This window comes from Rhopalosiphum padi, chromosome 3 (genome assembly GCF_020882245.1).
Source record: "Rhopalosiphum padi isolate XX-2018 chromosome 3, ASM2088224v1, whole genome shotgun sequence".
Classification (NCBI taxonomy): domain Eukaryota; kingdom Metazoa; phylum Arthropoda; class Insecta; order Hemiptera; family Aphididae; genus Rhopalosiphum; species Rhopalosiphum padi.
Genome location: NC_083599.1, coordinates 9,626,441 through 9,650,298, shown reverse-complemented (window position 1 = coordinate 9,650,298; position 23,858 = coordinate 9,626,441). Strand labels below are relative to the sequence as shown.

General features: G+C 25.7%; 2 protein-coding genes across 2 annotated transcripts; one reads left to right on the top strand and one right to left on the bottom strand.

Moving 5' to 3' along the window:
* Positions 1-212: 212 nt before the first annotated feature.
* On the bottom strand, positions 213-5,387 carry LOC132926891 (sphingolipid delta(4)-desaturase DES1). The gene is made up of 6 exons (XM_060991312.1): positions 4,966-5,387; positions 1,891-2,067; positions 1,660-1,799; positions 1,179-1,392; positions 873-1,084; positions 213-488 (listed from the first exon to the last, which is right to left on the bottom strand). The coding sequence occupies exons 1-6, from the start codon at positions 5,045-5,047 to the stop codon at positions 348-350; spliced, it is 966 nt and encodes a 321-aa protein (XP_060847295.1). The 5' UTR covers positions 5,048-5,387; the 3' UTR covers positions 213-347.
* A 2,176-nt stretch (positions 5,388-7,563) lies between these two features.
* Positions 7,564-23,514, top strand: LOC132927341 (dynein axonemal intermediate chain 4-like). The gene is made up of 13 exons (XM_060991854.1): positions 7,564-7,731; positions 11,657-11,820; positions 13,917-14,015; positions 14,216-14,291; positions 14,746-14,859; positions 14,927-15,036; positions 16,386-16,627; positions 17,187-17,332; positions 17,921-18,084; positions 20,943-21,119; positions 21,862-22,035; positions 22,105-22,182; positions 23,392-23,514. The coding sequence occupies exons 1-13, from the start codon at positions 7,638-7,640 to the stop codon at positions 23,476-23,478; spliced, it is 1,725 nt and encodes a 574-aa protein (XP_060847837.1). The 5' UTR covers positions 7,564-7,637; the 3' UTR covers positions 23,479-23,514.
* Positions 23,515-23,858: the final 344 nt, after the last annotated feature.

The window sequence follows — 23,858 nt, the reverse complement described above, 5'->3', positions numbered from 1 at the left end:
GTATTATTAAACAAACAGTAAAGTAAGTGATTATCGTGGATACCAAAATAAAATAAAATAATACATTATAAATTCTGGTTAAAGAATGTAACTGACATGACAATTATTAAATTGGTTTTTGGGACAATATTAAGAGAAAGCTCTTGATAAAATAAATTCAATGTATTAATAATAAGAAAAATAATAATGAAAAAAAAAACAATTTTGGCAAATTAATTTTTAAAATTTTTATTTTTTTTTTAAACTAATAACAAAAAATAGAGAGCTTAAACTGAGTTATGGCTTTTCTTATCCAGATTACAGTTTCGTCTATAGACATTTAGTTTAATTTATGTTTAAGAAATAATTTAAAATTTCAATCCTTTATGTTTACGCTTTATTCGTGCATATGGTCCAATGCTAGGATCCATTATAAAATCATATAGCACGCTTGTCCATGAATGGTGTTGAGGTAAATTATCATAAAACTCTGGTGCAATTTTCTTGACCTAAATACATGAACATGTTTTTAAATATTTTAATATTGGAAGTCAGCATGTAAGAATATATTAAAATTGTTGCTATTTTGTATTAAATAATTGTTAGGTACAAAACTAAATTATATGAATATATTTTAAAATAATTTAGTACAATAAAATAATTGAAATAAAATAGCATTTCAAACATTAAATATTGCATGTTATATAACTAAAAAATTAAAAATAATAATAAATTAGCAGATAAGTTTAATTCCTCATTAACATTAATTTCAAATGAAATAAGAATAATTGACTATTAAAATTTATGAGAATACAAACTACAACAAAATGTTGTTTATATATTAAAGTTTGAATTAGCAAAATTGCTTTTAAGAAATTATTTTTAACACTCACTTGCGGAAGTTTAGAACCCGGAACAAATGGAAAATCATGATGTTCATTATGATAGCCAACATTAAATGTTATAAAATTTAATGGACCATAATATGAGTATGTTTCATATCCTTTGTGAAACATATAATGCTCGGAAATAAAATGACCTGCCACTGGATGAAGACCCATTGCCATCAATGAACCAGCTAACATATATGTTATTACTTTTGTACCTATTAACATTTTATTTATACAAAATTATCAACTAAATAATACTTAAGAATTTTGTATACATTTTAAAATTCAATTTTTATACAATAAGCTTACCAAAATATAAATATACCCAATAATTAAATGCTAACTGAATAGCAACACTAATGATTTCAAGTGCAGTTGGATTTTTTGGATAAACAAACATAGGTCTTAAAGCATAGAAAAATGGCTGCAGTAATACCCAGATAAACTTTCCAAATGTTGAATTAAATAATTTTGCTTCAACATATGTAGGTATGTCTGTGTCAAGTTTCTCATCTCCTTGGTACTGTATATAATAAAATAATTATGTAAATTATATTGTATTGGTTTAATAATATTATATAAAATATATTGTACACAAATAAATGAAGATAATTTAAGAATTTTCTAAAATATACTTCTTTTTTTTTTTATCAAACAAAGAACCGTAGTTATAGATTTTACATTAGACACAGATGTTTAAAAATATATTTATAGGATATTTATAAGAAAGTATAAAATATATCACCTATAGTAAACTATGAATAATTTACTGGTGAATTATATTATTTACCCGATGATGTTCTAGATGGTAGTGTTTAAAAGTTACAGAGAATGGAAGACCAATGGGTAAGTTAGCAAACATACCCAATAACTTATTGTACATTGGATATTTTGGTCCAAATCCCATATTATGGGCAATTTCGTGGATTGCTGAAAATATTTATTAAAATAGTAATCAATATAGCAGTAAAAAGTAATTAAACAAGCACCATACAATTAATATTAGTAAATTATATCTTACCAAGCATCAATGAATGATTTACAACACCTCCAAAACAATAGGCTAATATTATAACAGTTGGCCATCTTAAATCACTAATCAAAAAAAGAGATCCCAACTGCAATATTGTAGTAATTACAACAATCCATTTAAAATTCTTATCTGGGCCATAAAGTTTCTTGATTTCTGGGTACTTTTCTGAAATCAAATAATAACATTATCACTAAATTTGAATTTTAACATTTTCTAACCTTTATTGTGTTTCAGATAAGATTATTTATTTTTATAAAAATAATTAGTACCTATTAGATTGCATTTGAAATGTATATAAATATATTATAAATTGCTTTAAAAATTTACATAATTGGAAAATAAAATTTATAATAGTTGGTTTCATAATTTAGTGTAGTACAATAGTACATATTAGTACCTATAATTTATAATACTTCACTCGGTATATAATATTCTTATATTTACCATACTCAATAATTAAAAATTGTTTAAAATATTAATTAATTTTATAGGATTAACATATTTTATTTGAGAAAAATGTAATTCAATGAAATGTCTCTGAAAACATCTTTATTTAAACATTATACTTCAGCATAAATTTATAATTGTTATAAGATATTTGCAATTTTCAAATACCGTGGAGTCGCAATAACTCGAAAAACTTGACAACTCAAATTTTTTTCTATTCCCCTAGAAATATATATTGTATATAGATTAATATAAATTCAAGTTAGATATTTCAAAGCAAATTTTTATCTCCCAACAACTTCAAGTTATCGCGACTCGACTGTACCTAGATTTAAAATTTAATTCTTATACCCAAACTTATAAATGTATTAAAAAATTAAATAACATTTTTTTTCAAATTTTCTTAACACATATTATGATAAACATACCACAGATATTAAAATTCAATGAACTTAATTTACCGGCACAACTTATAACATGACAAAAAGAGTAAAATTACTTAACTTAAGTACTAATTATAAAGCATAAAAGTAATCTAGTCAACTACATACATCTCTTTGAATTTTTCTTAAGTTATTTATACTATGAAGAATTACAATTTTCTAAAATTATTATATAAATATATTATATAATATTATATTATTATACCTCAAACCTCTGCATTATACAAATATATGAATAAATATAAACATAGATTTTAAATAGTATTTACTCGAATACTTATAATCAATAATATTTATAAGAAAATAAATCTTAGTAATATATTCAACTAATTGATTTTATTTCAAACTTTATCATGGATATTATATTATTATTAACAATATTAATTTGATTGAACTCTTAATAAAACTGAGATATACATTTATAGTTCAACTAAAACTAAAAATGATTAGCCTTGATAAAATGTTCTATACATAATTAAATGATTTATAGTTAGATGTCAATGTTCAACAGAGATAACGCTGCCAAGGATAATACATAATATGGAAATTGATAATTTAAATAATTAATTTTATTTGACAGAGTAATATTTTTGAATTAAATTAATTGTCATACAAATTAATATATATACACAAATTTTAAGATCCTTTATTAGTATAACTAATATACTTGTCTAATTTCAAAAATATATATTAATAGATATTATAATATGAGTTTATATATATATACATATAAATGAGTATAATTTTTTACTAAATTTTATTAAATGCAGTGGCACCGATTCCATGTTAAGGTTATGAGTAAAAGTATATTTTTACCCTCCACACTTTCCTTAATTGAAAATGTTTTTCATACCAGTGGGTATTGAGGCCTCAAAGTTTAGAAATTGCCCAACCACATTTTAAAAACTTACGGCGCCACTGATTAAATGTAATCATATTTTATGGTAAAGGATCTATAATATTAAAAAAATATATATTTGTAAATTGTGTTTCATATAAGGTTTTAATTTACAATACAGTACCTACCTATAATATAATACAAGAGTGATTGTAACTAATACATATTTGTTAATTTTATTAATCAGTATAATTATACACAGACACAACTTCCTGCTTGGGTATACAAAACCCAAGCAAATAAGCAAAGCGTTTCAAGATAATATTATATTACATAACTTGTAAATATATAATATGATTAAATATAAAATCTATATTATTTTATAACTTTATAAGCAATTGATATTTTTATGGCTTTTTTAATTGTTAATAATGAACATATTAAAATTCATTCATTTTGATTTAGGCTGGTAGGTATATATTAGGTATTATATATAGGTATAATTTTTAAATATTATTTAATAATTAAAATAACAAAAAAAACATAAGTATAAGCTTAAAGGTTACCTAACTATGACTCATGAATATGCCCAATTATATCTAGTTTTAAAATTGTCCATCAACAATATTTGGCTAGAAAATTTAAAAAAAAATAAACTCTATAAATAATTAAATTTTAAGTTAAAATTTTATTGACAATAAACCTTAATGAAAAAAAAACAATTCTATTCAATTATTTTTTTATTTCAAATACCTATGCTCTTTTTTTTATTCAATCTAAAAATAAAATTAATAATGTATTATAAACTATCTATTTTAATTGAACAAATTGAATAGCATACATTTACACAGTGATATTCAAAATAAACTGATTTTCTTCTACTGACAAACATATAATATATTTTTATTGCAGAAATGAACTTATTTAATGTACATCAATTCCAAAATAAAGTAATATTATCAAAATACTGAAGTATCATATTTTTTTTAAAAATAATTCATATTTCTACACTCTGAAGTTTAGAATTGTATTTCAATTATATGATAAAGGGTTGGATTAGACGGAAATAATTTAAATTTTAACCAAACGTTTTTTACTATATAAAAAAAACCGGAAATACACTACCTACAACATAAAACTACTTTTATAAAATTGTGTTTTTTAGAACTAACTCAACACTCAACCTACCTAATTACCTAAGGGCTAAGGTCACAAAACATAAATGTAGATTTATAGTCTTGTGCGTAAGTATATAGGTACCTATAAAGAGATAAACATTGGCGACGACGTACAGATAAGATTGAACACAGGTCTAGAACGTGTCAAGATACGAACCTAAAATCTCTTTCCTACGCGTCGCGTGCGGTTCTTCCGTGGGCGACCACTCAAAATCGGTTCTGGACACTTTGGCTCCCATAGTTGTCGGTTATTCGTACAAAGGCTGTGGTAGAATGACGACGACAAGACCCGTCGTCATGGCTCGAGAGAACTGAAAGATCAACTCGTCAACCACACGCCGTACAGACCGTCCGCCGGGCGCACCTCAGAACTATTTTTTTTATTACGTAATCGATTGGTCGCGATAGAATGACACGACGCCGCGACGGCAGACACGAAGCGTGAGCCGCGTTCGAATGACTGAAAAGTGAATTGTGAATCGCTAACGAGCACAACCGACCGCACGAGACACGACCGTACCGGTGCCGGTTGCCTATCTGCTAGCGGCTGTACTCGGCTCGGCGGGAGGCGGTGGTTATTCCGATCTTTCTGAACTGTCCACCGGGCGCAGCTGACTGCGACCGTCCCCCCCCCCCCCCGTCACCGGTGCCCGGTGTAGCATCCTTTGCGATTGTTATTGTTCTTTATTTTTACAAAAATGTTATGGGGAGGAAATCGACGTCGATTTACAAAACCGCGATTATAATCGTCTCGATACTCTTCGCAATACCGTGTTTGCGTCGTCGTCGTTCGACCGTTTTTTTTTTTCTCGTTAACAATACTAAATATTAATATTATTATTGTTGTTCACCATTTTAATTAAAAAAAAAAAAAAAAAAACTATAATCACGATTAAAATACCAATACTATGAATAAAAGAACGATTTTGTTTTCGGACTATTTTGTTTTCCGCCGGCCGGTCGGACTGATAATGAAACAGAATAATATTGCGTTATCGATCGTTATGAGTTTCTCGGGTTTCACTTTTCACTGTCCGGCACTCGGGTGCGGCGAACATGGTCCAGCAAGCTGCTGACGCTACCGCCGCCGAGACGGTTCCTCTTTGTTAATTATCATAATTCTAATCGTATTAATATATTATTGTAAAATAATAATGTTTTATCAGCCTTTTTATGGCGTCTATTGACTGGGCTATTGACCTCTACTTTATCACTCATTGCAGTAGATTTTATTGTTTTTTTACGTAATAATCTTACAAAAGTATTTTTTTTTTACTAATTACTATTATCTATTATAATTTAACGGATTATAGGCACTGCTACGATGGAGATTTCAGAATCACGCATAGGTACCAATATTAAAATTAAAATATGAGAGTATAATATTAATGACCTAATTATATTAATTTTAATTACTTGCCTATTCAATTAACGAATACCAACCCATTAAAAAAAAAAAAAACAATAGTTTTTGAATTACCAGACAAACGTTTTATAAATGTTAATAATTAATTATTATCGTACAATAATTTTTATATTGTCTTTTTCCAACTAAAATACCAAATGCAGAACGGAAAATTCATTGACAACTGCTTTCATAGTTATTTCAAAATTAAGTAATAATATTCTAATAACCTATAGGTAAAGGTAATGCATACGTAAGATTTTTTCACATGCGTGGTAAGATCAACAAAAAAATATATTTTATAATAGGTATAGGATTAAATTTTGATAAAATAAGAATCGAAATGAATATTTATAGGTAAATACTTTTTTTACTCTAGCTGTCTACTGTAGGTATATCTGTTATTTTTTAATATAACTATACTTTAGGCACTGAATAAATTTTACATTTTTTTTTATTCTGTGCTTAAAGTACTTACCTACGTTACCATGGCTCCCAAGGTCAAAAATAAAAAATTGTTTGGCGTGTTATTATAATTTATTATGTAACAATTAGTAACCTTTAAAAAAAAAATTGGTACCCAACTGGGGTTCCGGAAACAACGATTTGAGTTACGGATGCCAGGCAGCAGGCTAATATAATCCCAGCATCACTACTAAATTACTGAAATTAAAATTTCAACTTGAAAACCGCGCGTAGGAGGCATTCAACAAGAACCAAATGTTGCAATATTCAAGTGGTGAAATTAATAGATTAGCATTTATACAGGCTGTTTAAAAAAAATGTTTACCATAACACCGTTGATGACAATATATTTGTAAAAAAACATTTTAAGAACAACGATTGTTCTTTTTCAAGAGACAATATAGTCACACTGACAAATATTTTTGTTGCCATCTACATCTACAGTAGATGAAAATGGCAATAAACTAAATAAACTATCTACTAAATTGTTTTAGTAGTTTTTCCAAGTCCTGAAAAAGTTGCGAAGGGAAATATTTTTGTCCGCAACTCACGTGGTTTTTATTAAATTTATGTCGACTGTCGGCAATAAGTATTTTGATAACAAAACCCGTGTCCGCGTGTTGTTATGTTATAATTACCTATTTATAATATTGGCTTTGTCTGCAACTAATATGTATACTAATATGTGTCTATGTAGTTTGATTCTTGATTTACCTTTAAAAGCATTGCCTTTTATACAATTATCTTATAAGTACAACATATTACAGCCGTACAACCCACTTTCTTGATTCGTTATTATATGCTAACCTTTGTGTTTTTGTCTGTTTAATCGATAATAACAAAGTTACAAACGTTTTGGATTTATTTTCAAATCGAGGTTACTTAGTATTCATATTCACAGTGATAACCAAAACTATGAATTTTTATTTTGTTAAATTATCACATAAAAAAACAGCGTAATGGATAAATACAAACTCAAAACACAGAAATTGCAACAAATATTTCATTTCGACGAGGACAATATTGAGAAAATATGTACAAGCTTAGAAAACGGTATGCAATAATGCACTAACACTTTTATTATTATGTACTTAATAAAGGTCGGACAAGTAGGTAAATTATAATAGAAATTTAGAACAAAAGATTTATTATGTTATTAATTTTTAGTCTTTTTACAGCAGAATAAATTAGGTATAGCCTTATAGGTGTATTGTATGTAAGTAAATTTTTATCATTGTTTATATATATTATATATATATATATATATATATATAATTATGTATGATGAAAACCATGAAAAATACTGGGTACAACAAAACACAATTTAATAACACAAAAACTAATCAATCTGGATTCTCATTTAATCAGATATTCGTAAATTGTCATCACATTCATTAGATGGGTAAACCGCACTGACGCGGGACAATGATGTCAGTAAAATATGATAGAGAATTATATTAATAATTAATAACGCAATTACGAGCATAAAATATTTTGAGCGACGTTGCCAAATTTAAACCAACAATTTGTAATTATTTTCACGTAGGTATCTATTCACTATTTAGTATTTACAAGGTATTATCACAGAGTAGAATAAATGTATTAATATGTATTAGTTATTAGTGTTATTACATACGGTATACATCATGCTAACTAGCTCCTTTATCGAAAATGTTATTATAAATGTAATATAAATTAGTGTTCGTGTTAAATTAGGACCGGATTTGACGGAGGGTTTTAATGTTTTCTCTGGGAAGCATATGTTTGATAGGCATCCGGGTGCCAGAATATACTATAAAACTTTTTGACCTTAGCTTTGAAAAATTTGTATAAAAATAAATCACCTTCAAAAAATAAATTTTGTTTTGTATTTATATCAGTTGGGGTTCAAAATTAATACCTACGTCAAGATGTCACGTGGATAATATAACGACATCGAGGCATCCAACGAATTCTAAATATTTTAATATATAGCATGGATGGGTAATGGCGTGCCCAGGAATTTTCGATGGGAGGGGATATATGTTATAAAAAGAGATCGAGTTTAATTCCATTTAAAAGACACACAAATTGTCTAATTATACCAAAATATACATAAAAAATGCATAATAAATTGCACTGTAAAAATGTAAGTCACATAAAAAATTATATTAAATTCTTAATTATAGTTAAATTAATTAGAAAAAGAAAATATATGAATGTATTACTTTTTTGAATTAAAATTAATAAAAAAATTATTTAAAAAAAAGAATTAATCACAATTAAACATTTTTCAAAATTATTTGTATAGAAAAGTGCCGCATTTAACCATGTTCCCCACCTTTTAATAATAGGTTCGGGAGGTAATAAGGTATACTTAGCATTACTTTTCTTTGTTTATTTATTCTCGATAGTGTACTTTTAGGAAAGCTTTTTTCCTAAAATAAACAAAATAAGTTACATATAGGTATGTATTAAGATTTTATATATTAAATTAATTACCATTGTTAAATAATCTATTTATGTAATAACAAATTTAGTTTAGTTAAGCATTTTGTTCATTAAAACATACAAAATTTAAAAAAATCCAAAAACGTGGGAAATTGCAAAAAATTGCATTAAAAAATTAAATAGGTAGAAAGAATGAGGGAACATATAAAGTGTATATATAGAGTATAGACTATATATTTTATCAGATTTTATTTATCTTAACTGAAAAAAGTTGCAATATCAATTAAATTTGGACTATGGTTATAAACTTATAAATAATAATACATTTAAATTAATTTATTATGGTGATCCAAAGACATAAAGGAGTTTTATGGCGTACCATTTTTAACTACCGCGGTGGCCCGTGATACATTTCAAATTACTTTATAAAAATGTAAAATTGTAGGATTTTTTATATTTTATTTTATTATATTTATAAAACCGACATAATTTTTATTGTAAAATTTAGATATGAATTATTATCTAATATTGAACTATAAATGTCAATTATAAATTTTATTGACCTTTTTTTTGGTTTTTACTTTCTATATGTTCGCTAGATTTCTACTTTTAAAATATTGGCCTTCTAGTAACATTGTGGTGTCCAACTCTAGTATATAGATATAAATGTTTGAGTAGTTATATTTATATAATTTACCGAACATTAAAATATTGTAATCTAAAAATTATGGCAACAGCATAGAAGATAATTATTACAGGGAAACAGCCCAGCAAATTGTATTATTATTTATACTCATATATACTATATATATATATATAGTATTGTGGTAATATATTATAATTGATATATAAAATGATTAAACGAGTAAACAATTATTGAAAAAATTTACACGTGCACAACACGAGATTTATGTAGGTTTCCATAATTTAAATTTTAGTTATCAATTAGATACTAATTTATTTATTTATCTAGATAATATGTAGGTATACTTATAATTTGTATCTAGTTAACTTATCTAGATATTATTCAACACTGATAATTTATTACAGAATGATATTCTTTAAATATTTCTTAATAGCTTGTTCTTAAATTTTATTTAAAATTAATTAAAATTGATTTCAGCATTGATTTTATACTATAAAATCATTAAAATCAATAATTCAACTGATTTTAGTAAAAGCAGTACATACGTAGATATCCATGAAAATAAAATCCTAAATACGCCAGTACGCCACTGCATATGTAGGCAAAAAAGCTTGAAAAACAATATTTTTAAAGTGCACCTTTTACCTAAATTTTTTACAATTTAAATTTTAATAGTTTATATGTTAAATAATGTAATTATATTTTTCTGTTTTGATTTTGGGTTTTAACACATTCGAGACGAATTACGTGCGAGGGGCGTGATACAACTATATCAATGAAAACGGAATAACATTTTCACTGCATTTTTCCTCCTACGACGATTAGTTTTTACTACTTTTCGTACAATTATATTTTATCAAATATTGATATTGTTTTCCTTAACTATTTAGATATTGAGTTTATTTTATAATTTTTTTTTTGCTGCTAGCTAGTAGTCCATAGGGGCCTCAAAAAAGATTTGCCCTGGGTATCAGAAACTCTAAATCCAGCCCTCAAAGTTACAATAATATATTCGCTAAAATGATCACAATATGTTAATTTTATCCATGATACTGACCGACCACCGACGACCGTTATAAATGCGACGAATTTATAACATTGAACACCGCAGTTATCATGGTCAACAATTCAACATATATCTTAATATCTACTATATGGTCTATGGACTATGAGCCTTATAAGTTATTAAAATAAGTAGCTTTAACAATTCCCAAATTATTATCTATAGTAACTTAACGATGTATCATGTATGTAGATCTAGTCATCTAGCCCGATTATTTATTTATTATTATGATTATTATTATTATCAACATTCAACAGTTCATTAATACGTCACAAATGACCATGAAATCGTGATACTTTTGAATTCGTACAATTATATTACTGTAGTTATTATTATTATTAAAATCAGGGCCAGCTAGGGTTCTCCAGTAAGTTATTATAGTTATTATTAATTGTTTATTTTTTGTAAAAAATATTTGTGTTGTATTATATATTTATATTCTTAACTTTTGACAGGCCAATAGTCACCCCCCCCCCCCTCTGGTTTATATTTCTGCGGACGTCTTTGCACCTTTGAATATTATCTATACTATAGGTATTAGTAATTAGAAATTTTCCTTTGGGGGGGAGGTTAACTACATTTTCTAGTAAAAAATTTAAATTTTATCACTTCCAAAAAAAAATAAAAGTTATTTATAATATTATAGTTATATTACTATTAAATTATATAAATATTGAAAAATATTAGTAAAATAAGACTCTGATGGATCTATCCCCATCACCCCCTTATAATTATGCCCCTGATAGTATTTTAACCAAATCAAAGGTCTATTAAATTTCTAATGAATTTTTCAAATAAAATATAAGTGGCTAATATTAAAGTTTTTATTTATAATTTAGAAATCGAAATCTTGAAAGTAGTCAAAATTCAAAATCAGCCATTTAAGACACCCGACATTCAACTTTTCAAAACTGCATTGTATGAAACTGAAACCAATACTCTTTTAGAATTACCGTCTTTGGCACTATCTACCAAGAATACTTCAAACATTACACAAAACGAGGTTTGTATTTGAGATAAGTAATTTAGAATAAAGTAATCGTGTAAATGTATAATCATCAAATGTCTCATATATTATATATATATAGGTATTTAATTCCATGTTATTCAAATTTTAATTTTCAAATGGTTTCATTTTTAATAAATGTTTAAAGATTGTAGGTAATACCTAGTTCCTAGCTAGCGTAAGTAATATAAATATATATCGTATATCTTACATTATATTACATTATGGAATGGAAGATGTAACTGTGTATACATAAAGCATAAAATAATAATAAATAACGATGTATATTACATATGCAAGTACTTCAGAAATTAAAATAATTATAATTTAAGTTTTCTCATTAATTAGTAAGCCATTTTTAAGTATTTTTACAAGTATAAAATGTTAATTTATAAGTTCTGTAGCCATTTTCACTTATCTATATTGACTATACTAAAATTTACATCACGACTATACGTTATTTATAATTTAGCAATTTTATAATTTCCCTATTTTAGCACCGTTCCCGTTTATTTTATTATTTATATTTTATATAGTTATAGGTACTTTTGAAAATTTTAGTTTTTTTTTTCGATAAATGTTGATCAAATTTTTATTTATAGTTAAAAAACTTGAATATTAAATATAAAGTTTCTCATAAGTTTTTCATACAGTTATTAAAAAAAAAAATAAAGACAATACATAGTCAAAATCATGAAAATGTGCAAATTAATATTTGTGTAGTTAAAAAATCAGATCATTTAAATTTGTATAACTAAGGCTTGAAAATTGAATACAAGATTCTTCATAAGTTGTTCTAACAACAATTTTAAATTACCAAAAATAAATATTGAACTCTCCAGTTATTGAACACCCTCCATAAATTGAAAATCGCTATCAAATGTTTTAATTTTAAGAAAACTATGTATCTAATATGAAAAATTAACTGTTATTATTTTTACTTCATTACTTATTGTTACTTGTTACTTGTTAGCGGTTCAGTGTTAAAATACTAGCACATTGATTTAATCACTGATTTCAGTTTTTTTTTTAACTAACTACCTAATATGTTTAAGAATAATTTGGTTTTATATTGGTTTCTTAGTAATAATTTAAAAGCATACAGGTATACCAATCTTCAAGTACTAACTGTATAAATATAAAATAAAAAAAACAATTCATGATTACATTATAAAAGTAAACAAATCCTAAACTGTTCAATCACTGGTCTGTTCACCCTATTTACAATTTTTGTTACAGGCCTGAAGTTCAAATATTAACAACATTTAAACAAAAAATAATGATTTTAAATAATATTTATTGTAATTAAAAAAACTTTGATCGTAGAAACTTGAAAAATTACAACGTTACTTTTATTTAATTTTATTATTTTATTTCCACTACAATACTTTACTTGTAAATTTTAATTTATTTAAATTATTTTTAAGCTAAATATCTCGGTCCTATGTGAACTGTGCTACAGTTCATATGTCAGTATTGACTTACAACTATGTATGATAAAAAATATAACTATTATAGGTATTTATAACAATATACCTATACTATTTACATAATGTTTTATAGTATAAACGTGTTAATTAAACATACCGTATAATAAATTGAAAAAAATACATAATATTATACTATATACATATATCATATACCTATCCTTAGAACTAAAAGGTGACACGTCGTTTCAGCTCTCTAGTTTTTTGAACTTTTATACAATGATTTATATTTTCTTTCAAATTTAATACATTCATTAGTCGATAAGAAAAAAACCAACTCAATGCCAAATTATACTCGAAACCACTACTAAATAACATGAACAGACTATACAATTTAAAAAAATATATTAACATTTTTTTAACAAAATCAAGTACATAGCTATAAATAATATATTTTCTACTGATCATTTTAAGTTACTTACAAGGTATATAATAAAAATATATAATAATATTATTTTAAATATATACGTTGGTATCTAATGTTAATATTTTATGGTCCATGGCCCATGCAGTTTTACGCTGCCCGCGGTCCATAGGTTGGGAACCGCTGGATTAAAGTATTTTAATTTTTGATATTAATTAATTTGTGTATTATTTTGATTTTAGATAGCAAAAACTACTAAGTATTTATTATCTGATGCTGTGCAATCTTCAAGATACTTTCAAAGAACACAACATACACAAACAGAAGCAATCGCTTTAAAAGTAGGCAATGGTTTTCAATTTTTTTAATTTCAAATTTTATTTGCATGCATAACTAAATTCTTAAATTCTTGTAATAGGTATAACAGTTGAAATTTAAAAAGATACTTTTTAATTTATATTTTATATCATTATTAGTCCAAATGAAAATTGACCATCGTTACAAACTGGTATAGATAAAATAATTTTTTTGATTTATTTAGGATCAGTCAAATATTGCATCTGTATGGATACTTCAAAAGGAAATTGATAGCAATACGTCAATGGAAAAAATCCAAAGTTAGTATATAGCTATGTGCCTAGGTGCCTAGGTACTAAGTAATAATCATTATTCATTACCATGATTACTGTATACTACCTATAATTGCCAGTGTTAGGCATCCATTATAGTTAGTGTTATAGTTATTGTTATTTAGATAAAAATTTGTCAAGTTTTTTAAGTGGTCTGTTATCTGCACGGTGGTCTCAGTATAGTAGGTGAGGGTGTTATATTCATAATATAAATAAAGGCTAAAGGTAGGTTAAATAAAGGCCTATAAACATGCTAAAATGTATTATATATATAAAACTAATAGTACTTATAAATATTTAGTAAATTGTCAAATTTCTATAGATATAATTTTGTTATTTGTAATAAAAACAAAAAATACACTTTTTTATTGTTCATTATCATTACTTATAAATTATAATCGTATTGAAACAATATCATATTTGAATAATTGAAATATTTTAGGAATCAAACCAAACCACAATTTCAAAAAAATGTTGTTTATATCTGATCGAATTGTGACATCAAACAATTTTTCCAAAAAACAGATTGAATTCATAACACGGCATACAAGTGACAGTATGAATATTGATCATGCAATTCATTATAGTTCCTTATACTTATATTATTTTTAATTCATTAACAGAATTGAACGCAATGTCTTACCGTTATACATTAGAAGAAATATTACAATTTTCAAACGATAAATTATCGAATTTTTCGGTCACGTCGTTCGTATGGAATACTATAAATGAAGTAAGTATACATTACGTCATAAACTTATAAAGTTATAATAATTGCAATAATTGAATAATAAATTTAATGTTTGGGTAAAAAATAAATGCTGTAAAGCAGATACGAGATACCTAATAAGATTTTAAAAGTTAATCATCGTGGTCAGTGCTGAATTTAACTGCTATGACTCTGTAAATAGCACTGAACAAACTGCTGTCTTTTTACAAACATTTTTTAAAAATTGTATATTATTATTATTATTATTATTGAAAAAATTCAATATGGACTATTTAGGTGTTTACTAAACATTTCTTTTTAAATACAAACTTATCAATGTTATAGCTAATTATAACTATATTATAGTAGTAAAAGTAAAGTTAAGTAAGTTATAGCCTATAGGTATCTACATAAATAGTTTTAAAAAAAACTAAGTTAAAATATAACTAATAAATATTTTTTTTAATACAAACAGATTCATATCACTATTACATTATAGTTAACTAACTATTAAATTATATCATGTAAATGAAAATGAAATTTGATTCTTAAATAATTTTAAAAATAACTCTAAATACACATATAGGTTTTCTTCGCGATTTTTAATTGGAGAATTCATTAATAGTATATTCAAAGTCTATGTTGTTTAAAAGTTCCGATTCAATCGCCGATAAACTCAATGAATTTTCAATTTTCTGTTTTTTTATTCATTTCAAGGTTGACAACAACCGTTCAATAGTAAGTGCAATTGGATATTGCCATACATAAAAGCATACTATACTTGTAGCTATTGCCTATTCGTCAGCTATACAGATATCAAAGTTCAGAAAAACTGTAAATTTTTACTCCGACGTAGGTAATAATGGTAATTCAATAACTCCGAGGTTATATCATATTATCATATGATCAAAAATGAAGACACTCATAGGAAATCCTCCAAATTATCACTATATAAAATTCTTGAAGCTTATTGGAATGATTTCTTCTAATTAAAGTTGAATTAAATTAATTAGAAAATCATATTTTTCCAATAAATTGATATAAGTGGCACATATTTTTTCATTTTACTTCAATCCGATCTAATATTATGGCAAAATATGTTTCTGTTTTGAACTTATTATATAAATATAACATGTTTTACTTGAATTATGTACATAATATTTTATAATATTATATATTATTTAATAATATACAATAGTAATATAATATAAATAAACCATCATATATATCATATCGAAAAGTTTCATGTACAATATTCTTAAAATTTATAAATATATCCCAATACTAAAGAATCGATTGATTTAAATATAATTACAATATGAATATTTTTTAACACTTAAATATGTGTTTAATTCTATATTATCGATGTTTAGGACATTTTGGCAGTGGGATACGGCAAATGGAATAACGAATTGAACGGTTTCAAAGGTGCTGTTTGTTGTTGGTCGCTAAAGAATCCGGTTTATCCGGAAAGAATGTACGAGTTCAATAAGCCTATTACTTGTCTCGATTTTTCAAAAACCAACGCCAATATCCTCGTCGTCGGTAGTTACGGAGGATGCGTATATATATTGGACATAGTCCAAGAAATCTGTGATCCGGTGATAGTCAACGAGTAAATAAATAATAGTTTCTTTCTTTGTGTAGTTATTTATTATTATTATTATTATTAGCAATGACACAAAATAATTTGATAATAAGACATTATGGGTATCTAACGTTTAATGTAATAACATATTCTGTTTAAAAATCCGTAGTATCTACAAACAAGGTTACTCGAAAATAGGTACCTACTCACAATTCGAACAATTTATAAATGTATCATCACTATCATCTTAAGTTAATTTGATCGATTTGAAAATAGGTATATAAAATATAAATACATAATAGGTACCCATTATGTATATATATTATAATAAAGTTGCCCATACAAAAACTAGCCTATTTGGAAAATTTATAATTTTTCAATAGGTATTCTAATGCCACTAAGCCATTTTGAGGGACATAGTTTCGATTCCTTGTCGAGTTTTCAAATGAAATAGATTTATATTCCGTATCCGACTTTTCTAGCCATTTTTAAAATACTACTGCTATATAATACGCCTGCCATTAATTTTTTTTTAAATCAAGTTAATTTTGATAATTATTATTATATTTATGTATATTAATTATAGGAAACAATTACAAAACTTTCCTATATGGAGTGTTGTATCGTTTCTACAAAAAAGTTATACATCAGAAGACGAATTTATACTGTCCGTAGATGGCAATGGATCGGTACGGAAATGGTCAGGTGGAGTTTCCAAGACATACAGCACTGGTAAATGAATAACAAATGGCATATATTATTTATAGTTGATGAGATCAAATGTACTCATTCAAACATACTCAGCATAGAACAATTATTTTCATTGTATACTTATAACAGTTGTAGCTTTGTAGGCAAATTTCCCTATGGAACCAGATTATTTTTTGGCGAGAACGCATTTACTGTACCTAGATATAAACAGGGGAGAAATTTCTATTTTATCAATGATAAAACTATATAATAGTGTAAATTTGAGTTTCACTACTCACACTGCAAATGTGTCCTGTGGTTTTTTCGAACACAGAAATTTGGGTGGGTTAATTTCCAAACTGGCGCTGCTAAACACACCCAAGACCTCCCCCAAATTGCGTCTATGTGTATAAAACTTTATTGAAGTTGGTTAGTGTTGAATAAGTTTATGTATGGAATGTAATATTATGACGTTCGATCGTTAGAAAACGATGATCCCTTCACCCCTCTACAACAGACCACACCACGTTTTACTACGGGTATAACTTTAAACAAAGGTTATTAATTATTAGAATAAAATGTGTATAAAACATGTAAATTTTAATAATTTTATTTTAAAATCGATTTCAGAACAAATGTCATTAATATATTGCGGAATCCGAAACGATTCCGCAAGACTCAACAAATCCAACCTTTCAACTATCGTTCAAAATATGCCGGGAACGGTCATATCGTTTCACCCAACTAATAAAAGTACATACTTTATTGGTACTAAAGTTGGTTTCGTTGTACAGGTATTTTTATAACGATGTTCCGATATACAGCATGGTATATAGACATATAGTAATGGAAACTTAGTGGAGATTAGCCACTCTCCTCAGATTTAAAAAAGATTAAAAACATTACATTTTAAAATGTTATTATAAGTATAAAATAGTATTTTAAATATTAAATATTTTAAGCATTCACAAATTATATTTTTAAATTACAACAAAATAACTAACATTGTTATTCTTCGATTAAATATTTAATTTCGTCTAAATTTTAAATTAAAATCGCTATAAAATATTCTTAATTTATTTTTTTACTATTTTAGTTACGCCGTTACACGATAAATTATTTATGAAGAATCTTTTATTAAATTGTTAAGCTTTTGACACAGTAACTTTTTTTTTATCAATATTTATTTATAAAAAAAATAAAAAAAATTAAATGTTTATAAATAAAACAAAAAAAAATCATAATATTTTGAAAATTATACCACGCTAAAATAAACATTTGATTAACATTTCAAGTATCTACAGTACTTATTAATTTTCAAGTCGATACCTCCAAGTATCAACTAGATCTAACATGCTACTAGAACTCACCCTTAAAGTTGAAAATGAAAACATTGTTACTGCATCAAAAGGTGATTACAGACATACAAAAAAAACATCATTGTCAAACTATAAGGTTTATAATTTTGCTCAAAATCTAAAAACATAATATTGCAAGTATGAAATAATATTAATTCTGAAGAAACTTATAGACAATTTGCAAAATTGAAATAAATAATAATTTTAAAACCATTATATAAAATGCCTTTATATACCGGTAACTAAACTATTAATATAATTAATATACTTATATTTTAGTATTAATAATGTCGATTCTGTAAATAATTTAAAATTTATGTTCAAAATATTTATTTATTAATTAGTTTTTTTTTTTTGTAAATCTTAGTGAACATCAAATTTTTATTTGCAAGCACATGAATATATTTATAGGTATATTTATCAGTTAAAATTGTATAACTAATTTTTAGTTAAATCTCAATGAGGTTGTGGCAATGTGGCGGGTACTTATTAATACTAATTAAGTAATAGGTAACAATACAAAATTAGTTCTATCAAGTACAAATTTGCTGTGATATGTATTGTATATTTATATGACAATTGATCGACACAACGTTTTGTCATCTAACCTCTTGGATGTCGGATGGTTATACACGATTAAGGGGACAAAAATTAGTAGAATTTTTAGTTATGTGACACGATGATCATACAATACGATTTAGGTACATATAAATAAAATTTCAAGTTTCAACGATCAAAAACAAATTAATATGAAAAACGATCATCTCCCGTCGTCTCGCAAACCGCAGTGTCTGTACTCTGTATAATCACATTTTGAGCATTTTGTTTTTTATTTTTAAGTGGAAAATTGTGTTTGGGTTTATCCTTAAATTTTTTAAATAACTCAAAAAAAATATTTTTTAAAATACTTACTGAACAATGTTTGATACTTAGACTTTATTTAAGTTGGTAGGTTATAAGTAATAACCATAGTAATTAGTATAAATGTGGTTTTAAGTGATATATTACTGTATCAACGAGTGTTGCCGGTTACCACAAAATTAGATAAAACGTCATTCCCTTTTTCGTCAGTTATAAATTATAGAATTTTAATTTGAGAACCACTACGTAAAAATTTAAAAATATTTTATTTTTAGTAAATATAATGTGATTTTAATTGCAATCAATCAATCTAGACATAACATTTTATTATCAAAACTATGTAAATGTAGGTAACACTGTATTCAATAAATAAGTAAATACAATAATAATTTTACATATCCCGTGTAAAATATAATACACACCTAATATATTTATTATTTTTATTTTATTTCATATACAACTAAAATATGTTGGTAATTCATTGCTTTAAATAATTATATTTAAATTAGTGATTAGGTAGTAGGTACTTTCACAAAAAAAAAATCATTTCATAAGAATAAAATATAGACTAATTTTTTTGGTATTTTTTCATATGTTTTGTTTTAATTTTTTTAATAATTTAAATCAAATCATTAAATTATTATACTTATATAATAACTTGAAAAAAATTGTACATAAGAGTAAAATATAGTAAGTAGCTGTAGGTGTACAATTACTATTTAACTATATAATATATATATATATTATATATAGTGTGTATACACATATCGTAGTTACTAAACAATATAATATTATTAAATCTTTACGTTAGGATTCCCAAACTTAAAAATTCTATAATATTTATAACTGGTGGAAAAAAAATAAAATTTTTTTTTAATTTGACAAAAAAAGTATTGGCGGAAAACGAAATGTTCATTTTTGACGGAAACCAGCGACACCCGTATCAAAATATACATACTACATTCTACACACATATGTCATTTAAGTAGTAGATTGAATGATTAAAATATTCAACTGAAAATCTAAAGCTGGACTTATATGGCCACTCAATTAGATAATTATTTATAGAATCTTGTAATATTTGTTTTATAGTATACTTATTTGATTGCTTCTACGAAAATTTAAAAATCATCAGCATATAGTAGAGATATGATAGATTTTGTTATAATTTGGCGAATATTAACTTTATTAGGTTAAGTACGTAGGTATCTTAATGTATTATATGTTAACATTTAAGACATAACTTCCGCGGTATTTTTTGTTTAATAAAATTTATTAATACCTACCTAATTTGTAAACGTTAGTACCTACGTAACAACGTAACCTATATCTATTAAGTATTATTTTATTTTTTTGTAGCTACGCATATACACACGTATACCTATATCTTACACACTGAAATTGTCAATTGATATAGTTAATAATTTTTTCAGAATACAATCGACAGCTGCAATCATTATGACAGAATTTTTAGAGCTCATAATGGTCCGGTTTACGGAATCAAATTTTCGCCGTTCTGCCCGAGTATTTTCATTACATACGGAGCCGACTGGCAAATCAAAATTTGGATGGAAAACGTCGACGTACCACTACTATCTCTGTGTTATTGTGTATGTATATTGTTTATTGAGCACGCTTCGTAAAATTAGGGTTGTTATAATTTCATATAAGAATGGAAAATTAAATTAGATTAAAAATATAATTGAATCATATAAGGTGATTTAATTTTAATATATAGATATTCAAAAAATAAAACACTTTATTTTATACATTATAACATTACAAAAAAATGTGTAACGAAAACTGTATTTATCGTTCAATAATTATATAATATAATACATTTTTTTAGTCATCAAAAAGATTACCTACTATTAAAAATAAAAAAAATAGGTAGGTATAGGTATTTAAAAAATGGCTGAGGTTTAACATAGGTATACTTGCAAAATTCGAAACAAGTCTTTTTGTAGCAGGTCGTATAGCTGTACTTGCACATTAAAATACTTTCCACGGTACCAAGCTTAAGACTAGTTAGTCCATTATATTTCCATTAAAGAAACTAATAGATACTCATTCTGTATTCGCATTGTGCGCTGGTATTGCCATTTTTTATTAGCAATTTTATTTTTACAATCGGGTTTATTGTTTTTGAATTTTTTGATTTTTTTTTTTAAAGTATGTTTGCTGATCAAACAATAACGAATACTACTCATATAATGTCTATAAAAGACATAAGTACGCGAAACACTAAAAATATTAGTCATCGGTCTATTCCACCCGCGTCGATTATTGGTCAATTAATATAAAAATAAAAAATGTAAACTGTACTTGTATGCAATTTTGTTTAATTTTTAGAACGCTGTAGACGATGCCGACTGGTCACCAATCAACTCCACGGTTATTGTCAGCGTCAGCGGCGCAGTTATATGCATTTGGGATTTCGCAAGAAAAACGGTCGAGCCTGTCATGATGTTTACGTGCAAGACGGGTGTACATTTCTCACTGGTGAAATTTTCTAAATACGGTAATGTGAGTATTATTTGATTAATTCCTATTCATAAACAAATTGCATTGATAAGTATTAATTGTGAGTTTTAGAATATTGTTACTGGAGATGTAAATGGCCAGGTTAGATGTTTTCACATCAGTAACATGCCTTCACCGTCATTTCTCCAAGTAATGTCATAATTTACTAATGAACATAATTAATTTTAATAGTATGTGCTTCTTTAATAATTAGGTATCATTTTTAGGTAGATAAATATAGGTACCTATATATTTTAGGTACTTATTTTCTGATTATTTAGCGAAGGTAGGTAGGTAATTGAGAAGCATATTTTAAAAACAGATTAGGCACTTGCAATTTTAAAATTTTGCAAAAATAGGAAAAAACTATTTCAAATGTTTAAAGTATTTATGGTTAATGGTTTCTGGTAACATGCAATGTTTTAAAGATGTTTTCTAATCATATTTTACATTTGTTATATATATATCTGTAAATATTAACTATAATTTATAAGAAAAATGGTTTAAAATATAGGTATAATTACTTAGTTTTTAAAAAATAAACTAATATAAACAACAAATTTTGGAATTAAAACGGTTGTCTGAAAAAAAATCCTTACGAGTTTAATTTATAAGAAATTTTGTATTTTTGATTAAATTTCAAAGTTTAATAACCATGAATTTGGTATATGTACCAATAGAAGATAAGTTTAAAGAAATTTATTTAATAGGTATCTAAATTAAGACAATATTATTACAAGACTCAGTGTCGCCGATGTCATCTAAAATACTTGACAAATGTACCTATGTATATAGACAGTGGCGTATTTAGAAATTTTAGGATAAGGGCAACACATATTTTGCCGCCCCTCCGTAAAAAAAAACTAAAAAACTTCTACGCCGCGCAATGGTGAAAATGTTAATATCACAGAACACCATGTTATGTCTCTATGGCACATATTTGTTGTGAAAAATATTAATGATTGACGTCACTACGTCAGTACTCAGTATGTAAAGTACGAAATAAAAATTTGCCGCTCTGGGCAACGGGACCCAAAGCCCCTACCTAAATACGCTCCTGTGTATAGACTGTATAGTAGTAGCTATATCTACCACCTACCCCAACTCATCAATTTCATTAACTCCTTTTAACAACTAATTATAAGCAACATTTTGAGTTTCTCTTTATGTGGTAGTTCAAACCTGTATTTTACCAATTTCATAGAGATCAGAGATGTCTAAACACTATACCCACCCACTTAAATTATCTATTTCTCACAGTTGAATCATAAGATCAGTATTTTTAAGATAAAGTATGTCATATTATTTAAATTGTACTATAAATTATATTAGTTTAAACAAATTTTGTCTTAATTTCAGAAAAGTTCTATACTAACAGCTCTAGAGAATATAATATCTAATCATGAACTTGTTCAGATAATTAAAAAAACAATGATGAAAAAATAAAAATATAAGGTAATTTAATAGTATTAAATAATTAAATATTGTCTTATTTTTTTTATTAACTACCTACATTGTTAACGTTTGATGGATTTTTCATTTGATCAAGATTAAACAATTATGAACAAACATTAAATAATAAAGACTATATTATGTTTATAATTACCTGTATATTTTTAAAGTATACCTATAAAAAAATGTTTACTTTAGTGTAGCGGCTTATTTACTGGTATCGATGTAGTATAAGGCAACTTGTTGTTGGCAAAAATTGATATTAGATATATATTTTTAGTGTGTTTTAAAAGCACATTATCTTTGGTGCTTTTATTTCAAACAAAATTAAGTAATTTTAAATCTCTAGAACATTCAACTTGTTATTTATTATT

Excerpts from the sequence above, each read along its gene's own strand:
- LOC132926891 (XM_060991312.1), bottom strand. The coding sequence starts at position 5,047 with ATGGGAGCCAAAGTGTCCAGAACCGATTTTGAGTGGTCGCCCACGGAA. Across the intron at positions 2,068-4,965 it reads GCGTAGGAAAGAGATTTTAG|AAAAGTACCCAGAAATCAAG; the intron begins GTTCGTATCTTG and ends ATTTGATTTCAG. Across the intron at positions 1,800-1,890 it reads AAATCATTCATTGATGCTTG|CAATCCACGAAATTGCCCAT; the intron begins GTAAGATATAAT and ends AAATATTTTCAG.
- LOC132927341 (XM_060991854.1), top strand. The coding sequence starts at position 7,638 with ATGGATAAATACAAACTCAAAACACAGAAATTGCAACAAATATTTCAT. Across the intron at positions 7,732-11,656 it reads ATGTACAAGCTTAGAAAACG|AAATCGAAATCTTGAAAGTA; the intron begins GTATGCAATAAT and ends TTTATAATTTAG. Across the intron at positions 17,333-17,920 it reads TTCCAAGACATACAGCACTG|AACAAATGTCATTAATATAT; the intron begins GTAAATGAATAA and ends AATCGATTTCAG.